At 49.9% G+C, this 26,336-nt stretch overlaps 1 protein-coding gene across 2 annotated transcripts; it reads left to right on the top strand.

The window, feature by feature from the left end:
• The first annotated feature begins 4,060 nt into the window (after nt 1-4,060).
• On the top strand, nt 4,061-25,551 carry SCAMP2 (secretory carrier membrane protein 2). Of its 2 annotated transcripts, XM_023729830.1 has the most exons (10): nt 4,108-4,235; nt 15,387-15,455; nt 15,872-15,970; nt 16,494-16,622; nt 17,917-18,034; nt 18,645-18,773; nt 19,423-19,582; nt 20,613-20,714; nt 23,562-23,676; nt 23,896-25,551. In XM_023729830.1, exons 1-10 carry the CDS (start codon nt 4,179-4,181, stop codon nt 24,028-24,030), a joined length of 1,113 nt encoding a protein of 370 aa, XP_023585598.1. In that variant the 5' UTR covers nt 4,108-4,178; the 3' UTR covers nt 24,031-25,551. The 2 variants fall into 2 exon arrangements, with proteins under 2 accessions (XP_004374810.1, XP_023585598.1); XM_004374753.2 differs by lacking the exon at nt 16,494-16,622 and having other exon boundaries at nt 4,061-4,235.
• The last annotated feature ends 785 nt before the right edge of the window (nt 25,552-26,336 follow it).

Genomic DNA, 26,336 nt, shown 5'->3' with positions numbered 1-26,336 from the left:
GTCCTTGTCATCGATCTTCCTTTGGTCTAGAAGCTTCTCCAAGCAGGAACTTTGAGTCCAAAGGACACGCTCTGCTCCCTGCGCTGCTTTCTTGGTGGTATGAGGTCCCCCTGTCTCTCTGCTTGCTTCTCTCTTTTATATCTCAAAAGAGATCGGCTCAAAACACAATCCAATCCTGCCTTATTAACATAATGCCACTAATCCCATCTCATTAAACATCACAGAGATAGGATTTACAATACATAGGAAAATCACATCAGATTACAAAATGGTAGACAATAACACAATACTGGGAATCATGGCCTAGCCAAATTGATACACATATTTTTGGGGGACACAATTCAGTCCATGTCAGACACAAACACACATCCCTTCCCACCCTCCCACTTGGGGATGTTTCTTAGAGAAGAGTTAAGCTGGATCCTAAAGGACAGTTGAGATTTAGACAGAGTTGAGGAAGGTAAGAGAATTGGATGGGGGAAACAGCAAATACTAAATGCCTATTATATACTTGGTACTATGTTAGTGCCAGAAATATAATGGTGAGTGAAACAGACCTCATCCTTGCCCTCGTGGAACTTACAGTTTGGTGGGGAGACAGACATAAATAACCACCTATACAAGTGTGTAATTACAATCTGCAATAGGCATAGAAGGAAAAGTACAGGGTAATATGAGAGCCTATGATGAGGGAGCCTCACCTAACCTAGGGAGTGAGGGGAGGCTGCCCCTGGGGAAGGGGCATCTGAGCTTGGATTTGAAGGAAAAGTAGGAGTTAACTAAGGGAAGATGGGGGACACGAGTTAAAAGCACACCAGGGAGAAGGAACAGCAATGCTGGGCAAGACCCTGAGACAGGAGGGAACTTGGGAAGTTTGAGGAACAGAAAAGTCACCAGAAAGCCTGGAATGCAGTGGAATGAGTAGGAGGAGAGGTGAGAAGGAGAGATAGGTGGAGCTGATCTGTAGGACCTTGAGGCCATATTAAGAATTTCGGCCTTTATGGAAAGCAATTGAAAGATTTTAAAGAGAAAAGCTCCAAAATAAGTTTGCCCCCTTTAAATAGATCTCTGCTTGCAACATGAAAAACAATATACTATAAGGTGATAAAAGGGGAAGGAGACAAATTAGCAGCCCTGTACTAGTCCAGGGTAGGAAATGACAGTGGCTGGATTCCATGGCCGCAGAGATGAGCAAAGATAGAGAGATGTGAGCAAATAAGGTGAGTGTGAGGAGTGCAGGAGCCTGGGTGGCAAAAGCCGTTTTCCATCTGCTTTTAACCTGGTGGCTCAGTGGTTAAGCACTCGGTTGCTAACCGAAAGGTTGGCAGTTCAAGCCCACCAACTGCTCTGTGGGAGAAAGATGTGGCAGTCTACTTCCATAGAGATTTACAGCCTTGGAAACCGTATGAGGCAGTTCTACTTTATCCTATAAGGTCACTATGAATAAGAATCAACTCTTCAGCAATGGGTTAACCAGGTTAGCTTATCTTCTCTCTGCCCACTTCCATCAGAGAGTCCTTTCCCACGCCCCAAGAGGGACTGAGCTGTGAACTGCGAAGGGTTAGATTGAGGGAATCTGAGCCTACCCTACCCACTCCTCCCAGGACTCCTTTAGCATATGCTCAGGAACCGATGGTACTGAAGGAGAAGTCCAAGATGCACTGAAGGCATTGGCAAAAAACAAGGCTCCAGGAATTGATGCAATATCAATTGAGATGCTTCAACAAACGGATGCAGCGCTGGAAGTGCTCACTTGTCTATGCCAAGAAATTTGGAAGACAGCTACCTGGCCAACTGACTGGAAGAGATCCATGTTTATGCCTATTCCCAAGAAAGGTGATCCAACCGAATGTGGAGATTATCAAACAATATCATTAATATCACACGCAAGTAAAATTTTGCTGAAGATCATTCAAAAGCGGCTGCAGAAGTATATTGACAGGAACTGCCAGAAATTCAGGCTGGATTCAGAAGAGGACATGGAACGAGGGATATCATTGCTGATGTCAGATGGATCCTGGCTGAAAGCAGAGAATACCAGAAAGATGTTTACTTGTGTTTTATTGATTATGCAAAGGCATTCGACTGTGTGGATCGTAACAAATTATGGATAACACTGTGAAGAATGGAAATTTCAGAACACTTTATTGTGCTCATGAGGAACCTGTACATGGATCAAGAGGCAGTTGTTTGGACAGAACAAGGGGATACTGCGTGGTTTAAAGCCAGGAAAGCGTGCGTTAGGGTTGTATCCTTTCACCATACCTATTCAATCTGTATCCTGAGCAAACAATCTGAGAAGCTGGACTGTATGAAGAAGAATGGGGCATCAGGATTGGAGGAAGACTCATTAACAACCTGCGTTATGCAGATGACCCAACCTTGCTTGCTGAAAGTGAAGAGGACTTGAAGCACTTACTGACGAAGATCAACGACCACAGCCTTCAGTATGGATTACACCTCAACATAAAGAAACAAAAATTCTCACAACTGGACCAATAAGCAACATCATGATAAACGGAGAAATGACTGAAATTGTCAAGGATTTCATTTTACTTGGATCCACAATCAACATCCATGGAAGCAGCAGTCAAGAAATCAAAAGATGCATTGCATTGGGGAAATCTGCTGCAAAGTGTCGAAAAGCAAAGATGTCACCTTGAAGACTAAGGTACACCTGACCCAAGCCATGGTATTTTTGATCACATCATACGCATGTGAAAGCTGGACAGTGAATAAGGAAGCCCAAAGAAGAACTGACGCCTTTGAATTGTGGTGTTGGAGAAGAACATTGAATATACCATGGACTGTCAAAAGAATGAACAAATCTGTCTTGGAAGAAGTACAAGCAGAATGCTCCTTAGAAGGAAGGATGGCGAGACTACGTCTTACATACTTTGGACATGTTGTCAGGAGGGATCAGTCCCTGAAGAAGGACATCATACTTGGTAAAGTACAGGGTCAGCGAAAAAGAGGAAGACCCTCAATGAGATGGATTGACACAGTGGCTGCAACAATGGGCTCAAACATAGCAATGATTGTGAGGATGACACAGGACCAGGCAGTGTTTCGTTCTGTTGTACATAGGGTCACTATGAGTCGGAATCGACTGGATGGCTCGTAACCACAACAACACTAACCTAAAGGTTGGCAGTTAGAACCCATCTAGCGGCTCCACAGAAGAAAGATTACTGTCAAGAAAACCCAATGGAGCAGTTCTACTCTGTTACATGGGGTCACTAGGAATTGAAATAAACTCCACAGCCAACAGGTGTGATGTAGGGAGTGAATCACCCATCTCCCCCAAGGCTGACAGCTCTTTTGCTTCACTCCTCCATTCATTTAATAAATGTTTGATGGCCAGGTTGAAATCTCACCTCAGGCCTTAAACCTGTCTGGGCCCAAAGAGTCTCATCCCTAAATGGGGAAACTTGCTGACATCAGGGGGCTCAGCTCAGTAGGAGGCAGCTGTAGGGTCCTGTTTTTCTCTCTCAGAACACAGCTTCCAAGGACCCTTCTACTCAGCCCCCTCACAGCCAGATCCCTTTCCTAGTCCTGCGAAGGCCTCTCAGGTCAGGAACTCCATCCCCCCAATCACGCGGAAGTAGGCTTGCACTCTTGTCCCCCATGACTCACTCATTCAACAAGGGAGGAGGTTTAGCTGAGCAGAGCTCTATGCTGTTGCTTTATGCTCTTTTACTCTAAATCTCAACTATCCTTTAGGGTCCATAATTCTTACGGGACCAGGGCCGACTTCCCGGAACTTGGCCTCAAGGGAAGTGAAGGGGCTAAGTTTCCTGCCCCACTTTGGGGAGTATACTTAAGAAACACAAAATTTGAAGCTATCAGACCGAGATGCAGTTGGGAAGGGCTCCAGCTCCGCTTTCGGCTCCTATATCCCTCTGCGCGGCCCCGACCCCCGAAGTACAGGCATTACAAGAAGAACGGATCCCGCAACACCCGCAGCAACTGGTGTGAGCTGGACCTGCGCGGGGGCGGGGGGAAGAGCGGACCTCTGTGACGTCACAGGAACACGCCCCTGACGAGAGGACGCTGCGCCTGCGCCAGAACGGCTGCTTCGCTCCGGGAAGTGGAGGGTCTACATCGAGAGTGTCGCTGGGTCTGGGTGCTGGGAAGCAGCAGCGCTCGCGGAGCTTGCCCGTCAGCCCCCGACTGCCATGTCGGCCTTCGACACGAACCCCTTCGCGGACCCAATGGACGTGAACCCCTTCCAGGTAGAGCCCCCAACTGACACCTCTTTCTGGGGCCAAGGGCCGCCGCCCGGGCCTCTTTCGCCGGCGCCCGGAGACGTGGCGTAGGAGGGACGGGCTGTCTGCCCAATGGGAGAGCGAGCTCTGAGGAGTGGCCTATCGTAGCGTTTGGGGGACGAGACTAGCAGCAGGTGGAACCGCGGAGGGGGCGGGGTCTTTTAGCACCCTGAACGTAGCCCCTCTCACTGGGCTCTGTTGGGGAGGGGGACGGGATCAGGCACGGTCGCACCCTCGAGGAGATTCCCCCAGTGTCAGCGAGAGAAGTCACACCACCTGAGGGGAAAATGTTGCTACCGTATCCCGCAGTCTAGAGGAGTCACCTGCCTTGAGTCCCCTTAGGAGAGGGGGTGGCAGCAACACAATGAAGAGATGGAAGCCTCTGATGGAATGGAGAAACCTGGGAAAAGCCCAACTTCCCCGCCCCGCAATAGCGAAACTAACGTATAGCATATAGGAGAGCCCCTGAGAATCGTCAGAAAAGGAAGGCTGGGAGAAGGTGGGAAGGTAGCCCAAGCTGAAAATTGGCCTGGATAAGAATTCCACCCGTTGGTCATGGGTCTAATCTGGAGTGGATTTTGACCAGATAGGAAGAACCCAGATTAGGGAGGGAAGAGAAGTGAGGGGGCTCTGAGAGTCTCAAAGCACAAAGGAATGTTGACCTGACTTGTGTGTGAGACGTATGTGTGTTGACAGGGTAGTTGAGACGCACTGACCTATGAGCTGGTCTGACCTTTTGGACAAATGATCAAGGAAGAGACAGTCTTCCTACTTAAAGCCAAAACTTTTCTGCCTTTGCGCTGAGAGCACAGGGATGTTCTCTTTCCATGAGGAAGGGCTGGGACTCCTATTAGCTCAAAAGCTCCTTATGCCTCTTGTTTCCTGTCTACTCAGAACACTTCTAGGGAAGCTTACTTGTGCTGACCAGTGCTTTATGAGCCCTGATGTTTCTGCTGTCAGGGTGTCACCAGGTACATTATTCTGTACTTCGGTACTTTATTTTGGTCATTGGCAGCTTCAGAGTTTCCTGCAGGTGTAAGGGAAGTGCTTGGAGGGGCTCTTCCTGCGACTCACAGCATGAGCTTTCCCACCTTGAATCCCTCAAAGGGTCAGAGCATAACCTTCCCGATCAAAGACAAAGGAGACTTTAAATAATTATATGCTGTCAGGAGAGTGAAAGCATTTTGCTTCTTTCTTGGACTCAGAGTGACTTATCCAGTGGGAGCCCTCAAGGCAGTTTTTGGTAGCTTGTTCCTTGTAACATCAGGGAATTCTGAGCATTTCTTTTGCAGCTTAATGCTTCTTGACAGAATCTTTGCAAGGACCTTGTCTCTTATGTAAGATGGTCGTCTCTAGTAGCTGTAAAGAAAAAAAAATTGCAGTGTTTTTTGGTAACTGTTTTGCTTTGATTACAAAATTGGTGCATAATACTGGAGTTTGGGTTTTAGTAAGGATATATGTAGTCTTTTGGTGTGTGGGATGTGTGATGATTTACCTTTTTTTTCCTCGTCCTGTCAGAATCAGAAATAAAACGTCTGCTATCTGCTAGGCAGGCAGCCAGCTGTCCAAAGATGCAGAGAGCTTGTCCCCAACGCTGACAGTGGGCAAGATAATTGGACTGAGTTCTGGTCTATATTAGTAGCTACTTGAAAGTCTCAGACCACATCTCCAGCCCCAGAAATGATTGTGCAAACTATGGTAGAAGTAACTTCTGCATTGAAGCAAGACAGCCTGTCTGTCAGGCAGCCCCAGGATATGGCAGGACAGGAAGCAGCTGTGGTCCTATAAACAGCAGCAACTGGTGGGGAATCCTGTGTGGGAAGAAGCGAGCTGGTGACTCTGACCCTCCTTACCCTGGGCTGGGTTTTTCCTCTTCGCACATGGTTGTGTGGGGGAAGCAGCTTTGGACGTGAAGCCCCCGAGCTTTTTCTCCTGGTCAGAGCTGCCCTCCCTCTCCTTGAGATGGTAGTATCTACTTCCCCGACTGCCAGGGCTGGGTCTTTGGGAGGGTGCAGCCCTGGGTGACTGGGTGTGAGCCCAGCTTCATTTACCCAGGGTGTTGGCACAGAGCTCAGGAGACAGCAGGTAGAGAGCCAATAGGCTTAGAAACTGTCACACTGAGTCAGCCTTCGTAGCAAAGTCGTTTTTTTCTTCACCCCATGAAATGGTGGGTTACAGAAATATACATAGCATTCAGAGTCCATGGTTGACTGTTAGAGCTAGGAACGGCCTCAGAAACCTATTCTAACCCCTACTGTTTAGAGATGAGGAAACCAAGACCCCAGTGAGGTGGCACCTGCCAAAGTCACCAGTTTATTTGCATCAGGAAAGGGCCTAGACTTGGGTCTCATTCCCAGGACAGAGTTGTTTTAGAGGTTTTTGAAGCTCATACATTGGTATTAAACTGCCTTGGGGTTAGGCCAGCTAAGGAAAAAATGCAACATCATCATCCTCACCATTGTTGAAATGAGAGTACTGGTAGTGATAAAAGTAAATTAGTATTAGCTAGGCTATTTTTTTCCCTAGTGTGTAGGGATAGAATAATAGAGGCTTTGTTGTGCTTTTTAAGACAACACTTTAAAGCAGCATGTGCCACATTATGTTCTGAGTAACACCAGTCCTGAAATGCACTCAGGGGTCTGTGGTCAAGTAAGTTTGGGAATTACTACCTATTCCATTTTTCTTGAAGATTGACAAAGCCTACTGGTTTGTTAAAGGTTCTGAGAAATCCTACAATGAAGAACATTTGTTCAGCTGTATTTGACCTAGCATTTCTCAAAGTTATTCAGCCATGGAACCCTTTTTCTGCTAACTTTTGTAATATCCTGTAAAACTCTTACCAGGATAGGGAAATCAACTTAAATGCATCCATGGAGTTTAAACCACCAGCTGCTCCACAGGAGAAAGATACGGCAGTCTGCTTCCGTAAAGATTTACAGCCTTGGAAACCCTATTGGGGCAGTTCTCTTCTGTCCTGTAGGGTCGCTATAAGTCAGAATCGACTGGATGTCAGTAGATTTGGTTTGGTTCTTTACCAGTCCCCTACCCTGCACTGTGGGCGTGTGCTTTTGATGACCTCTTCCCTAGAAATAGGTATAATTGTGATTATTCTAAAATGTCCTGGAAAGTACGGGAACTGTGAATAGAGAGTTAAGTCACGAGAGTGCAGCAGAGGCTTACCAAACTCCTAGGAGGAAGCAGGAAACTCCAGCCACGTGTTGGGATTTCACAGCCTCCCCTGGCACACCCTAATCCCTGTATTAATTAGGGCACATCTGCTTTGTACCTTGAGGATATGTGGATCCCTGCTTTTGTCTGATTTCAGGGTTCCTGAAACTATTTTCATTAAGTCTTGTCAGGTGGTGAAGGGGCTAAGGGTCGCACTGTCCATTTTATTTTTCAGCAGGCCACTAAGAATCAGACCACCTGGGGAAATGCCAGGGCTGCTTTCTTGCTTAGCATTTCTGCACAGTTGTCCCAGGCAGATAGCATTGATCTCAAGGAGAGAGTGGAATACGTGATGGTGCTGAACAGAGAAAGCCTTTCAGTGTTCTTGGGTTGCCAAATCACACAATATCACTTTCACACATTGCTTCCTTGCAGGTAAAAGATAACCTCAGTGGTATGGCTGCTTCCCAAGAATTTAAAACATTTCTCTCACAGAAATGTGATTTGGGTGTGACAAAGTTACACGAAATTTCCTGCACAAACACCCAAAAAACTAAACCAAAACAGTTGCCATCGAGTTAATTCCGACTCATGGCGATGCCATGTGTGTCAGAGTAGAACTGGCTTCTTAGGGTTTTCAGTAGCTGATTTTTTGGAAGAAGCTCACCAGGCCTTTCTTCTGAGGCACTTCTGAGTTGGTCTGAACCACCAACCTTTCAGTTAGTAGTCAAGCACTTAAACATTTGTTTTGCCCAGGAACTTCTGCACAGACATTCCAGTCCTCACCATTTCCCAGAGAGGGTCAGCTCCAGCCTGATTATAGCTTTGAGAATTCTCAAAACTGCTGGATGGACCTGGTATAGAACTTTTCCCGTGAGCAGGAGCATTGTCTCAAGGAATTTGAAAATGGAAGGTTCTTATAGTTTAACTCTGACTACAGACAGCTGCCCCAGTGGGGTCTTCCTGCCTTTCACCCCTCATCTTTGGGTAGGGGCGTTAGGGTTGGCACCTGGAGCCAGGCTAGTGTTAGGAAGCATTGGCTAAAGACAGGTGACCTGTGACTCTACACTTCCATTAAGTTTCCTTTGGAGCCACTTGGTGTAGGATAATCTTGTGTTCAGAGAAATGGTAATATTTAACTAGGACAAAGAAGGGCTATTGCCACCCACCCAGAGAAGAGTGCCATGCACTTTAGCAAGGCGTGACCCTTCCAGCAAGTGCCCTTTTGATATGCTCACACGTTTAGTGTGCATCACTGAGCACCTCCGCTCCGCGGTGCTGTGTGTGTGTGGCGGGGTGGGGGTGGGGGTAGGTGGTGAAGGTGAATGGGCACAGTATGTGGTCAGTGGCCTGCCAGAGCTTCTAATCTGGCAGGAGAGCTAAGGAATGCTTGCTGATAAATGACACCACATTGTGGGTAAGATAAGAGCAGTCAGAAGTTGCCAGAAAGAACTGTGAGGGATCTGAGGAGGAAGGGCAGAGCCCTGTGGTGGAAAGGGCTTGGGCTGAGAGCAGAAAGCCTGGCAGGTGGGAAGAGAGGCTATTTCGGGTGAAGGAGCACCAAGAACCAAAAGTCACTTCTCCATGTTGTCATCCCTGAATGCCCATGTTCCACCTGTCGCCTCCACGGCCTCTCCTGCTGTCCCAGGCACCTCCTCATTCTCAGACGCAGTGGTCTCTTTGGGAGCCATGAGCCTGGGATATGTCTGCTGCTTGCAGCAAACACACACGCTTGTTTGAAATGCTCACCATCCTTGACTGTTTTAACATCAAGGACTCCCAGCCTGTTTTCACTTCCTGTCATACATTTAGGGGTGTCCATGAGTTCTGTCCCCTGCACTTTTCTCACTTTTTACCTTTCTTCTTCACTTCTGTTCCACTCCCAAGACTTCAGAATATCATCCGCATACCAGTGATCCCAAGATCTAGATCTCTAGCCCTCACCTTTCTACTGAGCTTCAAGCCAGTATTTCCATCCCTCAGCTGGACATATCCAAGCAGATATGTTCCATAGGCACCTCCAGTCTGACTCAGTGTCTTCTCAGACTCTCTCCCTATTCCCGCACACACATACACCCTGAAAAAATCTGTTCCTCTTCCGGTGATCACTTACCTTGGTTAATGGTGGCATTATTCACCCGTCACCCAAGGTAGCAACCCCTGTCATTCAACTTCTTTCTTTCCGTCCTCTTCTTGCCTTGCAGTCCCTCCATTCCCCAACCTACTCAGAGTTGCCGTGCCTGTGGCATCTACCTGAGAAGGGTCTCGGGAATCCACCCCTTCTTCTCCATCCCCAGCCGTGATGCCTTGCTCCTCACTATCACCCCCATGGACTGTTTGTTGTCCTCTGCCTGTCTTCCTGCCATTATCTTTCCGCAGCTCATTGCACCCTCCTCACTGCTGGCAGCGGTGATTGCCGCACTCCCTGCTTACAGCTCCCCAGTTTTTCCCCATTGTTCACAGGGCAAAGTCCAAACCCCCCCAGTCTGGCCCCAACCTCTTCTCAGGCTCCTTTCTCTCTATACATCCTCATCTCCCCAGCCTCCATGACCTTCTCCTGTTTCCTGAACACGTGTAAGCTCTTTTTAAAGGTGCATGCCCTGTGTCTTTGCAAATGCTGTTCTTGTCTCCCTTTTTACTTCTTGCTACATTTCCTTCATCTCTCAAGATCCAGCTCAGATACGTCCTCAGTAAAGCCTTCTCTGACTCGCCAGACCACTTTAGTCACTCCCCGGGGGATCCCATTGCATTTGCCCTTTCCCTGTTGTCACAGAATTGATCATGTGCTGTCCCTTCTTGCCCTGGTGTCTCTTTTATCCTTGTACTCTTTGCTTCTTGAGGGCAGGAGCCAGGGCCATTTCTTGGTGCCCCTAGCCCAGTGTTTGGTGTGGAATGGTTGTTTAGGGAGCAGACAGACAAAGATGAGAGGAGATGGCAAGGGGCTTGGTTTGACTGAGGGTAGAGTGTGCTTACAGGAATACTAGGGCCAGGGCATGAAAGAACTCCAGTGCCAGGACAGGTTTCTAGACAGTTCTGTACATCACTGCTTGTGGCAGGGAAGCCTGAGAATACTCCTCGCTCCTTTGGTGGGTTCTCACCAGGGCTTCAAACTGGTTCATTCTGGTTCGACCCCCCCTGCTGACAGTTTGCATTGCCACTCCAGATATACTGAATCAGAGTCTCCATTTTAGCAAGCTCCTTGCGTGATTCTTAAGAGTCATCTAGGGGTCTTGTTAAAATGTAGATTCTGATTCAGGATATCTGGGGATGGAAAAGCAAATTCTCAGCAGGGGGTCGAACCAGAACCAGTTTGAAGCCCTAGTTCTCCTGCTCTCTTTTCAAAAATGTGTGTGTGTTTAAAATATAAATACACATAAGATAATCACATGGAAAATTTGGAAAACAGAAGATAAGTCGTGTATATTTCTACTAGTCTTTTGTAACCATTGTTATTTTGATGTGTTTTCCTGCTAGTCTTTTTTATACATGTGCTTTTTACATAATCATCGTTTGGCGTTCCTGTAGCAGAGCCGTTTGAGTATTGCTGGACTGTCTTCCAGAGGTGTGATTTTTTTAATGGCCATTTAAGCCATCGAGAGGATGTGCACCAAAACATACTTGTGCTCTCTGTTGCTGGATATTTAAGTTGTCTCTTGCTTCCCCCCATTATAAGCACTGGTGCAGTGAATACCTTTGCAGATGCCAGTTTTTACGTGTTTTTGTCATAATTTCCTTGGGATGTACTCTCAGGTTCTGGGAGTACCAAGGTTAATTGTGGTTGTTTGTGTGCTCGGGACCCAGCCAGCCACACTGGGAATGATTACCCTTTCTTGTTCTATGATACACAGCCTCATCTCCAAAGATTCCAAAATATGGCTGGCTCTCTGCCTCCCAGAGAGAATGACCTTGAGTTTTCTTAGTCCATGAGGTATTAAGTGTTTGGGGCCTGAAGTAAACCCCACACTACCAGTTTGGGTCGAGTGCAAGATTGGGAAAGTCACAGAGAGCTCAAGCACAGCCAAGGCCTGTGAAACACATGGGAAGAGAATGTTAAACCACTTAAAAACAAGGCCCTTCAGGGCAGAGCTTCAGCCTAACTCTGCCGGCCTCTTCTGTTACCTCAGAGTCAGCTAGATGGGAAATGTGCCCCCGCCCGGAGCTGTGGTGGGCCTTACTGACCGGGGCCTTTCTTACCTTTCCCTGCCTTCCTCCTGACCCTCCTCAGTGTCTTCCCTCTCCCTCCTACTCTCACCCGACTCTGGGCTCTGTGGCAGTGCACACCTCACCTGTGGTCCCTGGCACAACACTTATCTCGCCTACCATGCTGTGACTCCAGAGGGCAAGAGCCGTGCCCTGTTTATTTTGGTGCATCCCTTGCAACTGCTTGTAACTGTTGCTGAGTGAAAAGAACTGAGTTTAGGAGCTTTTTATTTGTTATAAATCCAGTAAAGGGCATTAGCGTATCTGAGTCCTTTGTGCACTGAGTGTGTTTTAAGTTACTTCTTCATAGGTGAAACTTAGCCCTCACCTTCCTTTTAAACAACTACTTGGCCCACTGAAGAGCCAGTTGGTGCTCGGTGAGTGAGAAGAAAGGTTGATGCTGTTGATTTCCTATTTGTGACTTGGAGTAAGAACTGATGGTCCTTATTTGCAAGGCTCTCTTTGCATGTGTCTTACCAAGGATGTTCTCAAGAACTAACTCTTTGAAGGCCAGGCATCCAGAACTGAGCAGCAGCCATCGTCTTGGTTGCTCTCAGTGCCCTGGTCAGTGTCCCTCTGGAGCAGGTTCATTCATTCAGCCACATATTTGGTCAGGCGCTGTCCTAGGCTTTAAGGATATTCTGGCAACCAAGGGAGACCTGGGCCTTACCCTGTCAGATTTACAATTGCATGTCTTTGGGGACAGATAAACCTGGATTCAGAATCTGGCTCAACCACTACCCCTGAGATCTTGGGCAAACTAACTCCCTTCTCTGAGCTTGACTTTTTCCAGCCACAAAATATAAATACTCCTCCCTCACAGAGCAGTTGTGAGGGTTGAAGAAGGAGACTGCCATCCTCAGCCAGATTCCTTATCTGAGCCACAGAACACAGAAACTGGAGTGATGGCTTTCTCAGCTCTCTCAAGGATGGAAGGTAACTAGCACCGTTTTTGGTGCACAGCGGAGACGTTAATTCATTACAGAGAATGAATGCTTTAGGGCAGCTAGGATCAATTCTCTTGAGGAACCAGGTTGACAGTGGCTGGGAGAACTTTCTTTCCTGGCAGCTTGACATATCGGCCACTTCTGGGGTGGCTAGATTTTTACTATATGTCAGTGTGTGGTGTGCCTGGCACATAGTAGACGCTTAGTAGTCGTCAGCTCTCTTGTTCATCCTCTTTTTCTCCCTCACTCTCTCACCAGGACTCAGCTTCTCTTGAAGCCACCCACATCTTATAGAAAGAGTCCACATTGCCTCAGATGGGGAGTACTCAGGCCCCATGGAGTGTTCTAGGCTCCTCTTCCCAAGCAAGGTGCTTCTGGGCCTTAGGGTTGCTGCTGCAGTTTCTCTGTGCCCTGGCATTTGGGCGGTGCTGCCTAGAGAAAGCAGAGGAGGGGCTGCAGCAGGCAGGCGTTTATTCTCAAGCATTTACTGAGCTGTGCTCTACATCAGGGCCTTGATAAGCACCAGGGAGCTACAAATATGAATGAGGCACCGATGTGTCTGGCTGCAAACTGTTTACGGCTTTCTAGTGGAGATAGCCCAGTGAGGGGTCCAGGGGCCAAGTCTTCAAGATTTTAGAAAAAGGAGGAAGGATCAGTGTGGACAGGGTAGTCAGCCCTCCATCCCCCAACCCCATCCCTAGAATCTCCTTCTGCCTGACATTGGTAAAAGGGAATGATACCTCTTTATGGGCCTGGGGGATGCTTAGTAACCGTGTGTGCCTTGGCCAGGTGTGTGTATGCCAGCACTTGAAACTGCTCCCGGAGCTGCCTCTCTGCTTCCCCTCTTGTAGTGACTCATGTTGGATCTAATTTCAGTGACTTCAGCTCACTCACTCACCTGGGGCTTGGTGTCTGTGGAGTCTGTAGGGGAACAGATACTGGGCCCCAAATCCTCCTTGCAGGAGGCCAGCCGCGTAATTCTGGGAGAAAACTGTCAGTTGTTCAGCCAGCATATAACCTCAGGGCCAGTCCCTCCAGCTCCAGGTGGCCTCCCCAACCTCACCTTGTCACCCTGTCCAAGTTGCAGGAGCCACCAGAGCAGGGAGTGTTGTCCAACAGAAAGGACATGACTGCGGTGTCTTGCAGAGGAGGTTGGCGGGGAGTAGGGTGCAGAGGATAAGACCCTGCTCCCGTCCAGAAGCAGGTAGTGATGTCCGGCTGTGTCCCCAGCTCTGGGGTAGGCTCTGGGGAGAACTGGTGGCCCAGGTGGGAAGATAGTGTGTGTGAAGACGTCAGAGAACACATTCAGTGCCTACCCTCAGCTCTCTGGATGTTCAGAATAGGGAGGGAGCTCCCATTTTGAGACCTAGGACAAGTTGCTTCCTCCACCATGGCAAGTGCTGTTTTCCCCATCTGTAAACTGAAGGGGCTGATCTCTGAGGGTCTATCTGATTTTAACAGCGTCTAAGGGTTCAATCTGGGGAGGCTTCCTGGTGGAGGCAAGGCTGCCCCTGAGCAGCTGAATGAGTGCTGAAGGGGGCAAGGTGTTGAGAACAGGGGAGCATACTCTTCCCTGGGGCTAGTTCCCTGAGGCCTTGTAATAAGGGTTGGCAGAGTCCGGTGGCAGTCTGCCTGCCCTTCATGGCTGTTCCTCCCAAGCCAGGCATGCCTATTGAGCTGGACCTGAGCTCCATGCCTGTTACAGGAAAGGGTAAAGACAAGCCAGCCCCAGGCCAGCAGGAAGGCTGCTTGGGTGAAGAGGGAGGCTTGGGTGAAGAGGCCCTGGGCTGGAAGGCCTGGCCTCAGGTGGAGATCAGAGGGGAATGGAGGATTGAAAACTAAGGAAAAGACTGTTCTGAGAACAGTTTTGCTTTTTTTTTTTCTTTTAAAAAAAAAGAATCCATGGGGGAAAAAAAAGCCATAAACGTTTTCCTGGATTTCCATTTGAGCCCTTCACATTTCTACTCGTGGCAAGTACTGCCTGCTTTTAGGAGGAAAGCGTGGACAGCCAGCAGCAGGCCTGTGTGCCAGAGCCCTGAGCCGACCTTTAAAAAATAAGAGGAATAAATGCTTTTTGTTAGCTAAGAAATAAAACCATACAGAAAGGTTATAAAGTGAAAAGTCTCCACCCTCACCACCCCATTCACCCCTAAAAGAAAACACTCCCTGGAGGCAAATACTATGTTTGAACTCTGTAAAGGGCACGAACAAGAACTTGTTAGTGTCTGCTCCCAGGCCTCCCTCCAAGTGCAAAGCTGGCTGTGTCGCTCCTGAGAAGTCACCTGGGCTGAACCCTCTCATGTTCCAGAAAGGGAGAGAGACTGCAGCTGTGGTGTGGCTAGGGCCAGGCAGAGGTGCCTTCAGGAGAGGCTTGTCAGGGCACTGGAAAGGACAGTCAGCAGCCTCACTTCAGCCAGGTGTCATCAGAACTGCATGCTGGCCCCAGCAGGGCTCGGAACCTTGGAACCTGTCTGGTCCGGTTCAAATCTCTGCTGCTTTTCTAACGAGTTCCCTGCTGAGAGTTTGCATTTCTGATAACTTCCCAGGCGGTTATACATAAGAATCACCTGGGGACCTTGTTAAAATGTAGATTCTGATTCAGTATATATGGGGTGGAAATGCAAGTTCTCAGCAGGAAACTCGTTAGAAATGCAAATACTCAGTAGGGTCTAGAGTCAGAACCCAGGTCCCAGGAGGGGCCAAGAGATGGTGATCCTACCCACCCCCACCCCCCACCCCCCAGGGTTCATTTGTCCTCAGTGTCTAAATGGCTCTTTTTTTTCTGTTTTCTTTGGCTTCTCAGGATCCCTCTGTGACCCAGCTGACCAGTGCCCCGCAGGGTGGCCTGGCTGAATTCAACCCCTTCTCAGAGGTTGGTGAGCATGCTCTCTTGCTGAGTCCCCTGGTCCTCTGGGTGGTGCTGGGTCTTTGGGGCAAGGAATCTTGGCAGAGAAGGAGACAGCTCTGAGGAGCTGCAGCCCTCAAAGTCCTAAAGTGAACTCAGGTGGGGGTGAGGAGGAGGAAGTCACTAAGGGCTCTCTGAAACTCTCCCCCTGGGATCCATGATCTGGGCCGCTCCCTGAGGAGAGCAGCCTATCCTGAGGAAGGGAGAGGAGAGCGCTCTGGATTCGGTGAGGCCCAGGGATGCTGGGTTAGGCATCAGATTGGGCGAGAAGTGGCAGGGGCCAAGGCCCGGCAACCTGTGTGCTCCTGGGCATCAGACCTGGAACTTTGCTCACCCTGCTACGTGTTTGCCCCACTCATCCCTCCTCTGTCTGTCCCTCTCAGACAAATGCAGCAACAACTGTTCCAGTCACACAGCACCCTGGGTCCTCACAGCCAGCAGTTCTCCAGCCTTCGGTGGAACCAGCCCAGCCAACCCCCCAGGTACTGTGGACAGAGAGCCCTTTGGCCCCTCCTCTCCTGTGAGGGAAGCACCAGACCAGCAGCTGAGCCCTGAGGTTGGGGGCAGGCAGTGGACCTTAATCTCTGGCTCCCCTTCAAGGGTCCTCTTGCTAGTTTCTTTGGACCTGGTCACTTTAATCTTTAAAGTGGAGGAACTGCCCAGCCAACTGATACCTCCCCCTGACCCCCAAATCATGCACCACCACCATAAAAAAAAAAAAGCCCCACACCAGGCTGCGGTCCTTGGTATCTTCAGAAAGAGCGTTTGCCTCTGCTGTGCCGCTCTGGAACCTGCTTGAGCCTTTGGCTTGTTCTCTCTCACTCAGGGCCCAGAATCCCTTCCTTCCTTACCTCATGTATACCTGCCTGCCTTCCTCTTTTCCTTGTCCTTTCACTGTGGATCTTGTCTGCTGTATGCCCGCCCTCCATCCACCGCCTTGCTGCCCACCCCCACATTCCTCACTGTCTTGGTGAGCGAGACCCACAGTGGAGATGTGTGTTGCAGCTCCTGCTTAGACAGGCCAGCAAGTTCCTGCCTACCAGGTTCCTGGCAGTGAGCGAGCGCTCAGAGAGGCAGATGCTGCTAGGAGGAGATAGTATTCTCAGAGACAGCTACATGCGAAAGCTTTCGAAGGTAGGCAAAGTGTAGATGAGCACAAGGGAGGGCAAGGCACCTGGAGCCTTCCAGGCAGGGCTGGGACCCTAGCAGGCTCCAGGCTGCTCCCAGGGTCTGGCTGGGCTTGCGGTGAAAGTGCTGCCCCTCCGATGACTCTAGAACCTGTGGAGGTGAGGTGAGCCTTTCTTGTTCTGCTGGGTGGTTGGCTGCAGGGACCTGGGTCCCACTAAACTGAAGTCACAGAGCTGGGGAGAGGGGGCTAAGATGCTCAGCGTAGTTCAGTGCAGTCAATTCTGGCCCTGCTGCTGCCCCTAATGCCTGAAACGTACATCCCAAAGGCATGCTTAGCTCTTTGGAGAAGTGCTTGTGGAGAGGCTGTGTGTGTTTGTGTGTGTGTGTGTGTGTGTGTATACACGTGTACATACATATGCTTGGCCTGTCACCGTACAAGATGACCAGTTTGATATGAGTTCCCTAAAAATAACTAGATCCTTCTTCAGGAGGAACCCAGTCCAAACAGCTGCAGTACCCCATAGGAGCAGGGCCCTGGCTGGAATGTCCGGGCCCTGGGACCAATTCTGCTCAGCCTCACTTCCAGTCCCTTGGTCACCTCACCCAGAGGCCCTGCACAGCCTGGAGAGTGGATAAAGCTTGGAACTCTGCAAGTGATGAAAGCCAGGCAGAGCAGGGCCAAGCCTAAGAGGCTGTCCTGGGCAGCAGCCAGTCACGGCTCAGGTGAACCCCTCAGTTCAGGTAGCCCTCAGGAGGTGCTGCCGGGGGTATGGCAGGGGGTGCTTGAATACAAAATCCCCAAGGCTCAGGTACACATGTCCACCTTCAAGTGTCTTTCTTCCTTCCCCACTCACTATTAGCTGGTTTGCACTGCTCCCCCTCACACTCTTGCCCTCCAAGTTCTTCAAAGGAGGCTTGAGTCTTGGTTTCTGGCTATAGACTGACTCTTGGGAGGTCCCCTTCCATTTGCGTCACTGTAACTGGATGTTGCCTGGATTCCAGTGTAGGGGAGAAGAGGGAAAGTCACTAAGGATAGTTCTCCTTTCTCAAGCTCAGGGGTGAAGGGGAGAGGGGTGCTCTGGTGATTCTAAGGGGCTAGAGGTGGTGGGGGCAGTGGGAGACAGGTCACCCTGGCCTCCCTGCGGGGGACCTTGGTGCCCAAGACACTCTTGTGGGGCCTGGACTGCATCTGGGACTCCCAGCAGCTCTCCTGCATGGGGCAAAGCTCCTCTTCCTGCCCATGCTGACACTGTCCCTCTCTCTTGTGCCCGGCTGTGCCCTCTGCCCTCATTCCCTCCAGGCCATAGCCTCTGCAGCCCAGGCAGGCCTGCTTCGCCAGCAGGAAGAGCTGAACAGGAAAGCGGCTGAGCTGGAACGCAAGGAGCGGGAGCTGCAGAACACTGTGGCCAACTTAAGCGGTAAGGGAGGCTGCTGGGGTCCCTGGGGCCTGTGTCCTGGGGCAGGAGAGTTTCTTGAGCCCTGCAGGGAGGGCACTCCCAGCACTGACCCTGAACCTACTTGTTCCTGGGGCAGCCTCACAGGTTTGGCTGAGCTCTTGACCACCTTAGAACATGCTGGTCCTGGGGAAGAACAACCAGTTGGAAGTCAGAAGACCTGTAATGGAGTCCTGAAGGATGCAGATTATTTCTGAGCCCCTTCCCAGCTCTAAAATTCTTTGATTCTTTGATGGACTGACGGCACTGATGCCACAATTCCTTGCTCGTGATGATGATGCCTGTTATGTTTATGGGCTGGTTGTTAATAAAAATAACCCTGTATGCCGTTTTGCCCTTTGTATTTCACAGTGCATGTGGGTCCATTGTCTTGGAGTGAGCATCACTGTCTCCTTGTGTCCCATCGCCCTTTTCCTGTCCCACTCTATGCTCCGTGAAGACCCCTGAGTCCTGGTTACAGGAGCCCCTCTGTCATCCCTGGTTTGGCTCATAAACTGGGCCAGCATGTGCGCACCTCCATGCTCCTTCTGAGGTTGGGCCCTCACCTCGTCTCCACTCTCCTCTTTCCACACAGTGAGAGACAACAACTGGCCGCCACTACCTTTCTGGTGCCCTGTCAAGCCCTGCTTCTACCAGGATTTCTCCACAGAGATCCCTGCCGACTACCAGCGGATATGCAAGATGCTCTACTATCTCTGGATGTGTGAGTCCGGCTCCTGCCTCTCGGAGCCCAAGGGTGAAATGGGGTGGGACTTGAGAGCCCTCTGTCCTCTGCTTGCTCCTCCCTGGTGTGGGAAGCTTCCTCCTAGCTTTCTGCAGACTCCAGCCATCTGCAGAGTTGGCCTTCCCAGTCTGCTCCCTGTCCTGGGAACCTCCTTGCAAGGGGAGAGTCCACACCACAGATCAGGTAGGGTAGGATTAGCCAGATGAACTTCCTGGGGAGCTCATTGTACTAAAGTGCCTCCCTTAGGAGAAGGCCTTCTCTATAGGCCCCTAGGCTCCTCGGGGTGAGCAAAAAAGACTCTTCCTGTAGTTCTGTTGTGAGTCACTGGGGCCAAAGAAAAGAGTTGCTGAAAGATTTCATTCCCCAAGAATCAGACCTGGGTCTGCATCCCTCCCTCCCCACAAATACTTGAGCTCTCCCAGCCCTTCTTAGGAACTTTGTTTGGTCCTCAGTTTTGAGATCCCAGAAAGCTAGGATTTGGTAGGTGACCCTGCCTAGAGCCATCTACTATTTCTGCTGCTGCCCTCACAGCATGGACCCCATTTCCTCTCCCAGGGGGTGGTTTAACATGTTGGGAGCTAGCCACCCTGGTGCAAGCTCATTTCTCTCTCCCCTCCTCCCTCCGCAGTGCATTCAGTGACTCTGTTTCTGAACCTGCTTGCCTGCCTGGCCTGGTTCACAGTTGACACTTCCAAGGGAATGCAGTTTGGCCTCTCGATCTTGTGGTTTCTGATCTTCACCCCCTGTGCCTTCCTTTGTTGGTACCGACCCATCTATAAGGCCTTCAGGTGAGTGGGCTGGAGCAAGGGTAAGTGTATGGCTAGCATTGCAGGTAGCAAGCCTAGGGCCATAAGCCCTGGGACCCCATCCTAGTCTTGGCGCAGAACAGAATGGTGGGGAAATTCACTTTCCCATTCCCACCAATAGCCAGAGCAGACAGGGATCAGGATCCTGTCCTTGGACTAGGCACGGGAGACCCAGAGAGAGGGATCAGGAGCCTTACCTGCTCTTCTGCTGCTCCCAGTCTGTCTGATGGGTGAGATCCCAGTCACTGAGAGGGTGGGGGCCCTTCTGAGGACTGAGGCATGCCTCACTGATAAGAGCTGTATGGGTGCTCTCAGTGGCTTTATCTGTCCACTCTTATTATGCACCTCTTTCCCTCCCCTCCCCACCCTCCGCTTCCCCACATTAGTGAATCCTTACACATCCCTAGGGGTTCTGGAATTGTACGTAAGAGCTGATGCTTCCAGGGATGGGAGCCCAGTGGGCCACGGGAAGTGGGGGGGGGGGGGCGCAGCGGCTGACCAATCCCGTGTATTCAGAAGGGGACCTGCGCCCTCACTATGTTCTAGGCCTCAAGGACACACCGATGGAGGTGCCCAGCCCTTTAGGAATTCTATCTGGTGTTCCCTACTCCCCCAAATACCTTTGTCCTCTACCTAGGCCTGTAGTTTTATTGTTAGAGATTTATGCCTCTGGCTTAGAATTTTTTTTGCCTGTTACGAAATGCAAATAAATGCTCTGGGAGATGGAGGTTAAGCTCTTTATATTGTCTTCTGGGGGATGGACTTTTATCAGCTCTTTGATTGGAAGAGCTGTAAATCGGAAGGCAGTGAAGGGCAAGCCCTTCTTGACTCTGGTGGTGGGTGTCTGTGTGTGTATGTCCTCCTGGACAGTGTGGCTGGTCCCCTGAGCTCTGCCTACTCCCCCGTCCTGCCTTCTGACTCCTAGGTTCTGCAGCTCTCATATCCAGTGAGGAGTGCAGAGGTACGTGGCCCAGGCCCTCTGGTGACTTCTCATTTCCTGCTCTCTCCACAGGTCAGACAACTCTTTCAGCTTCTTCGTGTTCTTCTTTGTATTTTTTTGTCAAATAGGGGTCTACATCATCCAGGTGATCGGCTTCCCGAATCTGGGGAACAGGTGAGGCCTGGGGCAGCACAGAGGCAATTATGCTTTGGACATGGGGCTCAGCCTCTCTCACCTTGTTTCCCAGCTACCAGATGACCCTTCTTCCACCATGGCAGGGAGCAGGGTGGGTAGACCAGCTTGGTTGTGAGCCAAGCTATACACGGGGGTGCCCAGTTCCTCACCAGTAGCCACTCACTGTCTTGCCTTGCTCTCCACGTTTTCTGAAATGTCGTGGGTGAACATGGCCTAAGTCCTTAGGCTACCAATGCTGTGCCCTGCACTGGATTGCAACCCCCTCCTTTTCTCCTGCCACACCCACCTCGAGGCTGGTGCTACTTTCACAGGCCCCAGTGTGACTTTTTTCAGGGGTCCTGTAACTCAATAGATGGAGCCTGAGCCTTGCCCAAAGAGGCTGCTTCTTGCCACCCTCTTTGAGCATAAGGCTGGCTCGAGTTTCTCGGGCACTGCAGTTCTTAGCTCAAAATTAGTCTCAAAAAGAAGAGCTGACAGCTGATGTTTTCCTTTCTGCCCCAGTGCACACAGAGCATTGCAGAAGGGTCAGGTCGGCTCTTGGCTGAAAGCCTGAGCCTGGAAGGGCTGCGCTATTTTGGTTCCATTCCTCCACCAGAGCCGGCAAGTCCAGAGCGGTGGGGAGAGGACTGACTGACCTGCACTCCAAGCATGTGCATGCTGCCCTCCCACCAACCACTTCTTCCCTTGCTCTTTCTAGTTTGGCCCTTTCTCTTTGACCGCGACCTAATTTCATTACTTACAAGATCCTGGTAGACAGGCTATGATTAACAACTACTGATGTTTGCACCCTTGGCTGGGAATGGGAGACTTGGGTTCTGTTCTAGCGCTGCCCTTCACTGCTGGACTCTGCAGACTCGTCTCTTAATGCCTCTCTGGAGCCTTCTGTGATCATTTTCTCATCTTACCTCATAACGTTAGGAAATTGGATAGGTGATATTATTTCCACCTTTTTTGTTATTTTTTCTATTTTTTATTTATTTTATTGTGGTGAAATATATATAACAAAATTTACCATTTTCACCGTGTTGAAGTGTACAGTTTGGTGGCATTTCGTACCTTCACAGCGTTGTGCAACTACCACCTCTGTCCAGCTCCCAAAAGAAAACTCTCTACCAGTAAGCACTCATTTCCCATTCCCTCCTCCTCAGCCTGTGCTATTCTGCTTGTTTTCCTCTATGGATTTGCTTACACTGGATAATATATAGTCTTTTGTGTCTGAGTTTTTTCACTTAGCATAACATTTTCCGGGTTCATCCATGTTGTAGCACGTGTAAGTATTTCAATCCAATTTATGACCAAATAATGGTGTATTGTATGAATAGACAACATTGTTTTATCCATTCATCAGTTGATGGACATTTGGGTTGTTTCTACCTTTTGGCTATTGTGAATAGTGCTGATGTGAATTTTCATGTACAAGTTTTTGTTTGAATACCTATTTCAATTCTTGGGGTATATACCTAGGAATGGAATTGCTGGATCATATAATTCTGTTTGACTTTTTGAGGAACTGCTAAAGTGTTTTCCACAGTAGCTGTGCCATTTTACATTCCCACCAGCAATGCACAGGGATTCCAATTTCTCTACATCCTCACCAACACTTATTTTCCATTTTCTTTTACTATAGCCATCCTAGTGGGTGGTATCTCATTGTGGTTTTGATTTGCATTTCCTGAATGACTAATGACATGGAACATCTTCATATACTTACTGGCTGCTTGTTTATCTTTGGAGAAATGTATATTCAGGTCCTTTTCCCATTTTTAAATTGGGTTTTTTTTTTGTTGTTGAATTGTAAGAATTTTTTATATATTCTGGATACTAACCCCTCATCACACGTATGATTTGCAGATATTTTCTCCCATTCTGTAGGTTGTCTTTCCACTCTCCTGATAGTGTCCTTTGATACACAAGTTTTAAATTTTGATGAATTCCAATTTATTTTTTCTTTTGTTGCTTGTGCTTCTGGTCATATCTAAGAAACTATTGCCAAATCCAAGGTCATGAGGGTTTACCCTTCTATTTTCTTCTAAGTGTTGTATAGTTTTAGCTCTTACATTTAGATCTTTGATCTAATTTGAGTTATTTTTTGTATGTGGTGTGAGTTAAGACTCCAACTTAATTCTTTAGCATGCGGTTATCCAGTTGTCCCACCACCATTTGTTGTAGAGACTATTCTTCCTCCACTGAGTGGACTCAGCACTCTTGTCAAAAATCATTTGACCATAGATGTATGGTTTGTTTTCAGACTCTCAATTCTGTTGATCTGTAGGCCTGTCCTTATGCCAAGTACCACTTGATTACTGTAGCTTTGAGGTAAATTCGGAAACTGGGAAGTGTGAGGATATTATCCCCTTTTACAGATGAGGATACTGGGGCTTAGTGAGTGACATGACTGACTGAAGGTAGAGCTAGGGGTGAGGGCAGAGGGGCTGTCCCTGGGCTCTGCGGGGACGAGTGAGATGGCACGGGGAGTGCAGTGGGTTGGCCACTGGTGCTCCTTCCCAGAGGGCAGGCCCTCAGGAGTGAGTAGCCAGGCCTTCCTCCACTCCCAAGCAGCAGGAAAAGGCCCAGTCCAGTGCTACTCCTGACTCTGAGGGCAGCAGCCACATCTTCCCTCCCATACTTCCCGTGGCCCCAGGATTCCCATGTGAATCCATCTCTGAGGCCCCATATGCTCAAAGAGGCCTGGCTTCTCACAGGCCAAGAGCTTCTGGCCCACAGGGCTCAGTGCTGCCAGGAAATGTCCAGGTGGTGGGTAGGACACAGCTGCCGCTTGGAGAGGAGCCCGCTTACGCCCGCTCTGGCCTCTTCCTCCCTTTGTAGTGGTTGGCTCGCAGTCCTAAGTGTAGAAAACCACTTGCCCGTGTTGATCATCATGATAGTGGTGGCTGGCTTCTTCACCCTCTGTGCCGTGCTTGCAGTCATCCTCCTGAAGCGGGTGAGTTGGGGGAAGAGGGGGCTGGGCCAATAGCAGCTGCCTTCACCATGGGGATGTTCTTCACCACTGCAGTCAGGCCTCGTGGGCCCCAAAATGTCCAGTGGCTTCCAAGGCTCTGGGTGTAGGTTGGTGGGCTTGGCTTCCTGGTAGCCCCTTTGGGAGTATAGCCTGGATGGCTAGGTACCTGGTGGTGCCTCTCATGCTTGCCTCTTTCCCCAGGTGCACTCTCTATACCGCCGAACCGGGGCCAGCTTTCAGCAGGCCCAGGTGGAGTTTTCCCAGGGCATCTTCAGCAACAGGACTTTCCGCAGCGCTGCCTCATCTGCTGCCCAAGGGGCCTTCCAAGAGAATTAGCCCTCCTGGCTCTCTCCTCCCTCTGCCCCAGCTTTTTCTCTCACCTGCCTTCTGAGCTGCACTTTCCGTGGGTGCCTTATATGATGGTTATGCCCAGCACAGACCTGAGGAGGGTCTTGCCATGGCTCTTCCTCCTTCCTCAGCAGCCAGCTCTCCCTTCCACCTGAGGGGAGGTGAGGGAGGAAGGGACTTATTTTTACACAAGAGAAAAGAAAAAAAAAAGTCTTTCTTTCTCTGGTGGTGGTTTGGTAGGGTTCTGTTGTCTCTTTGGAAGCAGTGGAACTAAAGCCTCTCCCCTCCACCACACACACATACCACTTGGGATCACTGGCTGCCATGGGCCAACCTCAGCTGGAGTGTTATCTCTTCCAGGGTCCTGGGACTCCACTTCTCCCTCCACAGACCCAGCCTGTGGCCTTCACAGTCCTGCCCTTCCTTCCTGCCCAGGCTGGGTAGCCTCTCAAGGGCACCACTGTGGAGGAGCTGCAGGCTGGACAGGTGGTCAACTCTGTTCCCCAGATTGCTCTGGGATGGTCTCTGGGCTTCCAGAGCCTCTAGCCTGACTAGCCTCACCTCTGCCTCATTTTTCTCACAGATTCATAGCCCTTTAGGCCCCTGGTACCCTCCTGGTATGGGCAACACTTTGTGCCTTAGAGCCCTTTGGGGCCCTCCCTGAGCCCTTCCTGCTTCAGACTTACTGAATGTGCAATGGAGTTGGGATTTAGGGGATGGGAAGGGGAGGGATAGAGGACATTGACCCACGATGTTCTACCCAGGAGGGTGGTGTCTGACTATCCTGGTGTGGTTTCTTTGGGCTTGTTTGTTTTGACTGCCTCTCCTCATGTGGGACAGCTGCCATTTGCCTTGGCCTCAGATTCTAACCACCATCCCCACCCCCACCCCCCATCAGCAACATCCAGCTTGTGTGACCTTTGAGGAGGGCAGGGTGAGTCAGCCCAGAACTGCACCCTTCTGGCTGGTCTGACAAGCCACCTTTCTGAAGGCTCCAGACTAATCCTGCAGGGCCCCCCCACATATACACACACCTCCAGTAGAATCTAGGTCACTGTTGACTCATCCTGGGGACTCCCCAGGAGGTGTGTCACTGTGCTATGAGCCTAGGAGTCCACGGTTAGAACCTGCATGGTGTGTGGGCTGAGGGGCTTCCCCAAAAAAGTTAGCCAGCCCCTGCCTCTGGGACCTGGGGCCCACCCACCCTGAGGCAGCCCTAAGGCTGCTAGCCCACTCAGCCCCAGAGCCACTGAATGATGATGACAGTGGCCAAGGTTTTGTACTCCTTTCTGGTATTTTTTCCTCCATGTACATACAAATGTATATGTTTTATCTCAATTTTTGTGCTTAAATAAAAAGACATTTTCAGACAAGTCTGGTCCTAATGTCTGGTGGATGTGGGAGGATGGAAGTGGTCCTAAGGGGTAGGGGCTGACGTGCTTCCAGCGACAGGCCAGGGGGGAAGTCAAGATGCTGCTGCATCTAGCGCCGGCTCTCTGGCTGGTCTGCAACAGGAGGTTGAACGCAGAAGAGTGAATGGCAGGTGGGACCCCTGGACAAGGCAACTCTTCGAAATATCTTCTGTTGTCCAGGTACTAGGTTCAGAGCTGCAGGCCTTGCTGGGTGGGGCTGGGGAAGGAGGCAGGCCTCCTTGAATCTTCCTGCCACCCCGCAGGATGCTGTCTGTACCTAGGTGGGATTACCCTGGGGCAGATGACCCAGTAAGCAAAGTCCTGTGAGTCGAGCGACCCTATAGGACAAAGAACTGCCTCATACAGTTTCCAAGGAGTGGCTGGTGGATTTGAACTGCTGACCTTTTGGTTAGAGCCATAACTCTTAACCATTACACTTTAACTTGTGTGTACTGACTACTATTCTGTAGTGAACCATTTCACCAGTGAGACCCATGTGAAATGGTTCAGTACAGATTAGTAAATACACACAAGTAAGCCAGTATCTACTTTATTAGGTCATCTGTCTCTGTCAGGGATCGTAAATTTGAAAAGAGGCTTTGATTCTGTAGAAAGGTGCTGTGGGGTTGGTGGAGACATGCCAGCCATACCTAGAAGCAGAATCTATGATGTGGTGGAAAAAATGTGAACTTTTAATACTACAGATGATCTGGTATGCAAGGAAAACACCATGCTTATCTTGCCTATTGGATAAACCGCCCCTGGATTCCCCAAGTGACATCGTCCGCTGTCCCCGGCTTTCCTCCGCAGGGTCCCAGTATCCCCAGATGGACGTTGAGGGGGCTGGCTGATGGTGTGATTTCCAGTAAGGGTTGGAGTCGG

Source organism: Trichechus manatus, unplaced genomic scaffold (assembly GCF_000243295.1).
Source record: "Trichechus manatus latirostris isolate Lorelei unplaced genomic scaffold, TriManLat1.0 scaffold00030, whole genome shotgun sequence".
NCBI lineage: Eukaryota > Metazoa > Chordata > Mammalia > Sirenia > Trichechidae > Trichechus > Trichechus manatus.
Note: the sequence above shows the minus strand (reverse complement) of the source record. Positions and strands in the feature narration are given on the sequence as shown.

Bases quoted from the DNA above. Each gene is read 5' to 3' on its own strand.
- SCAMP2 (XM_023729830.1), top strand. From the start codon at position 4,179: ATGTCGGCCTTCGACACGAACCCCTTCGCGGACCCAATGGACGTGAAC. The intron at 18,035-18,644 runs GTAAGGGAGGCT...CTTTCCACACAG, and splicing joins CACTGTGGCCAACTTAAGCG to TGAGAGACAACAACTGGCCG. The intron at 19,583-20,612 runs GTGAGTGGGCTG...CTCTCTCCACAG, and splicing joins CCCATCTATAAGGCCTTCAG to GTCAGACAACTCTTTCAGCT.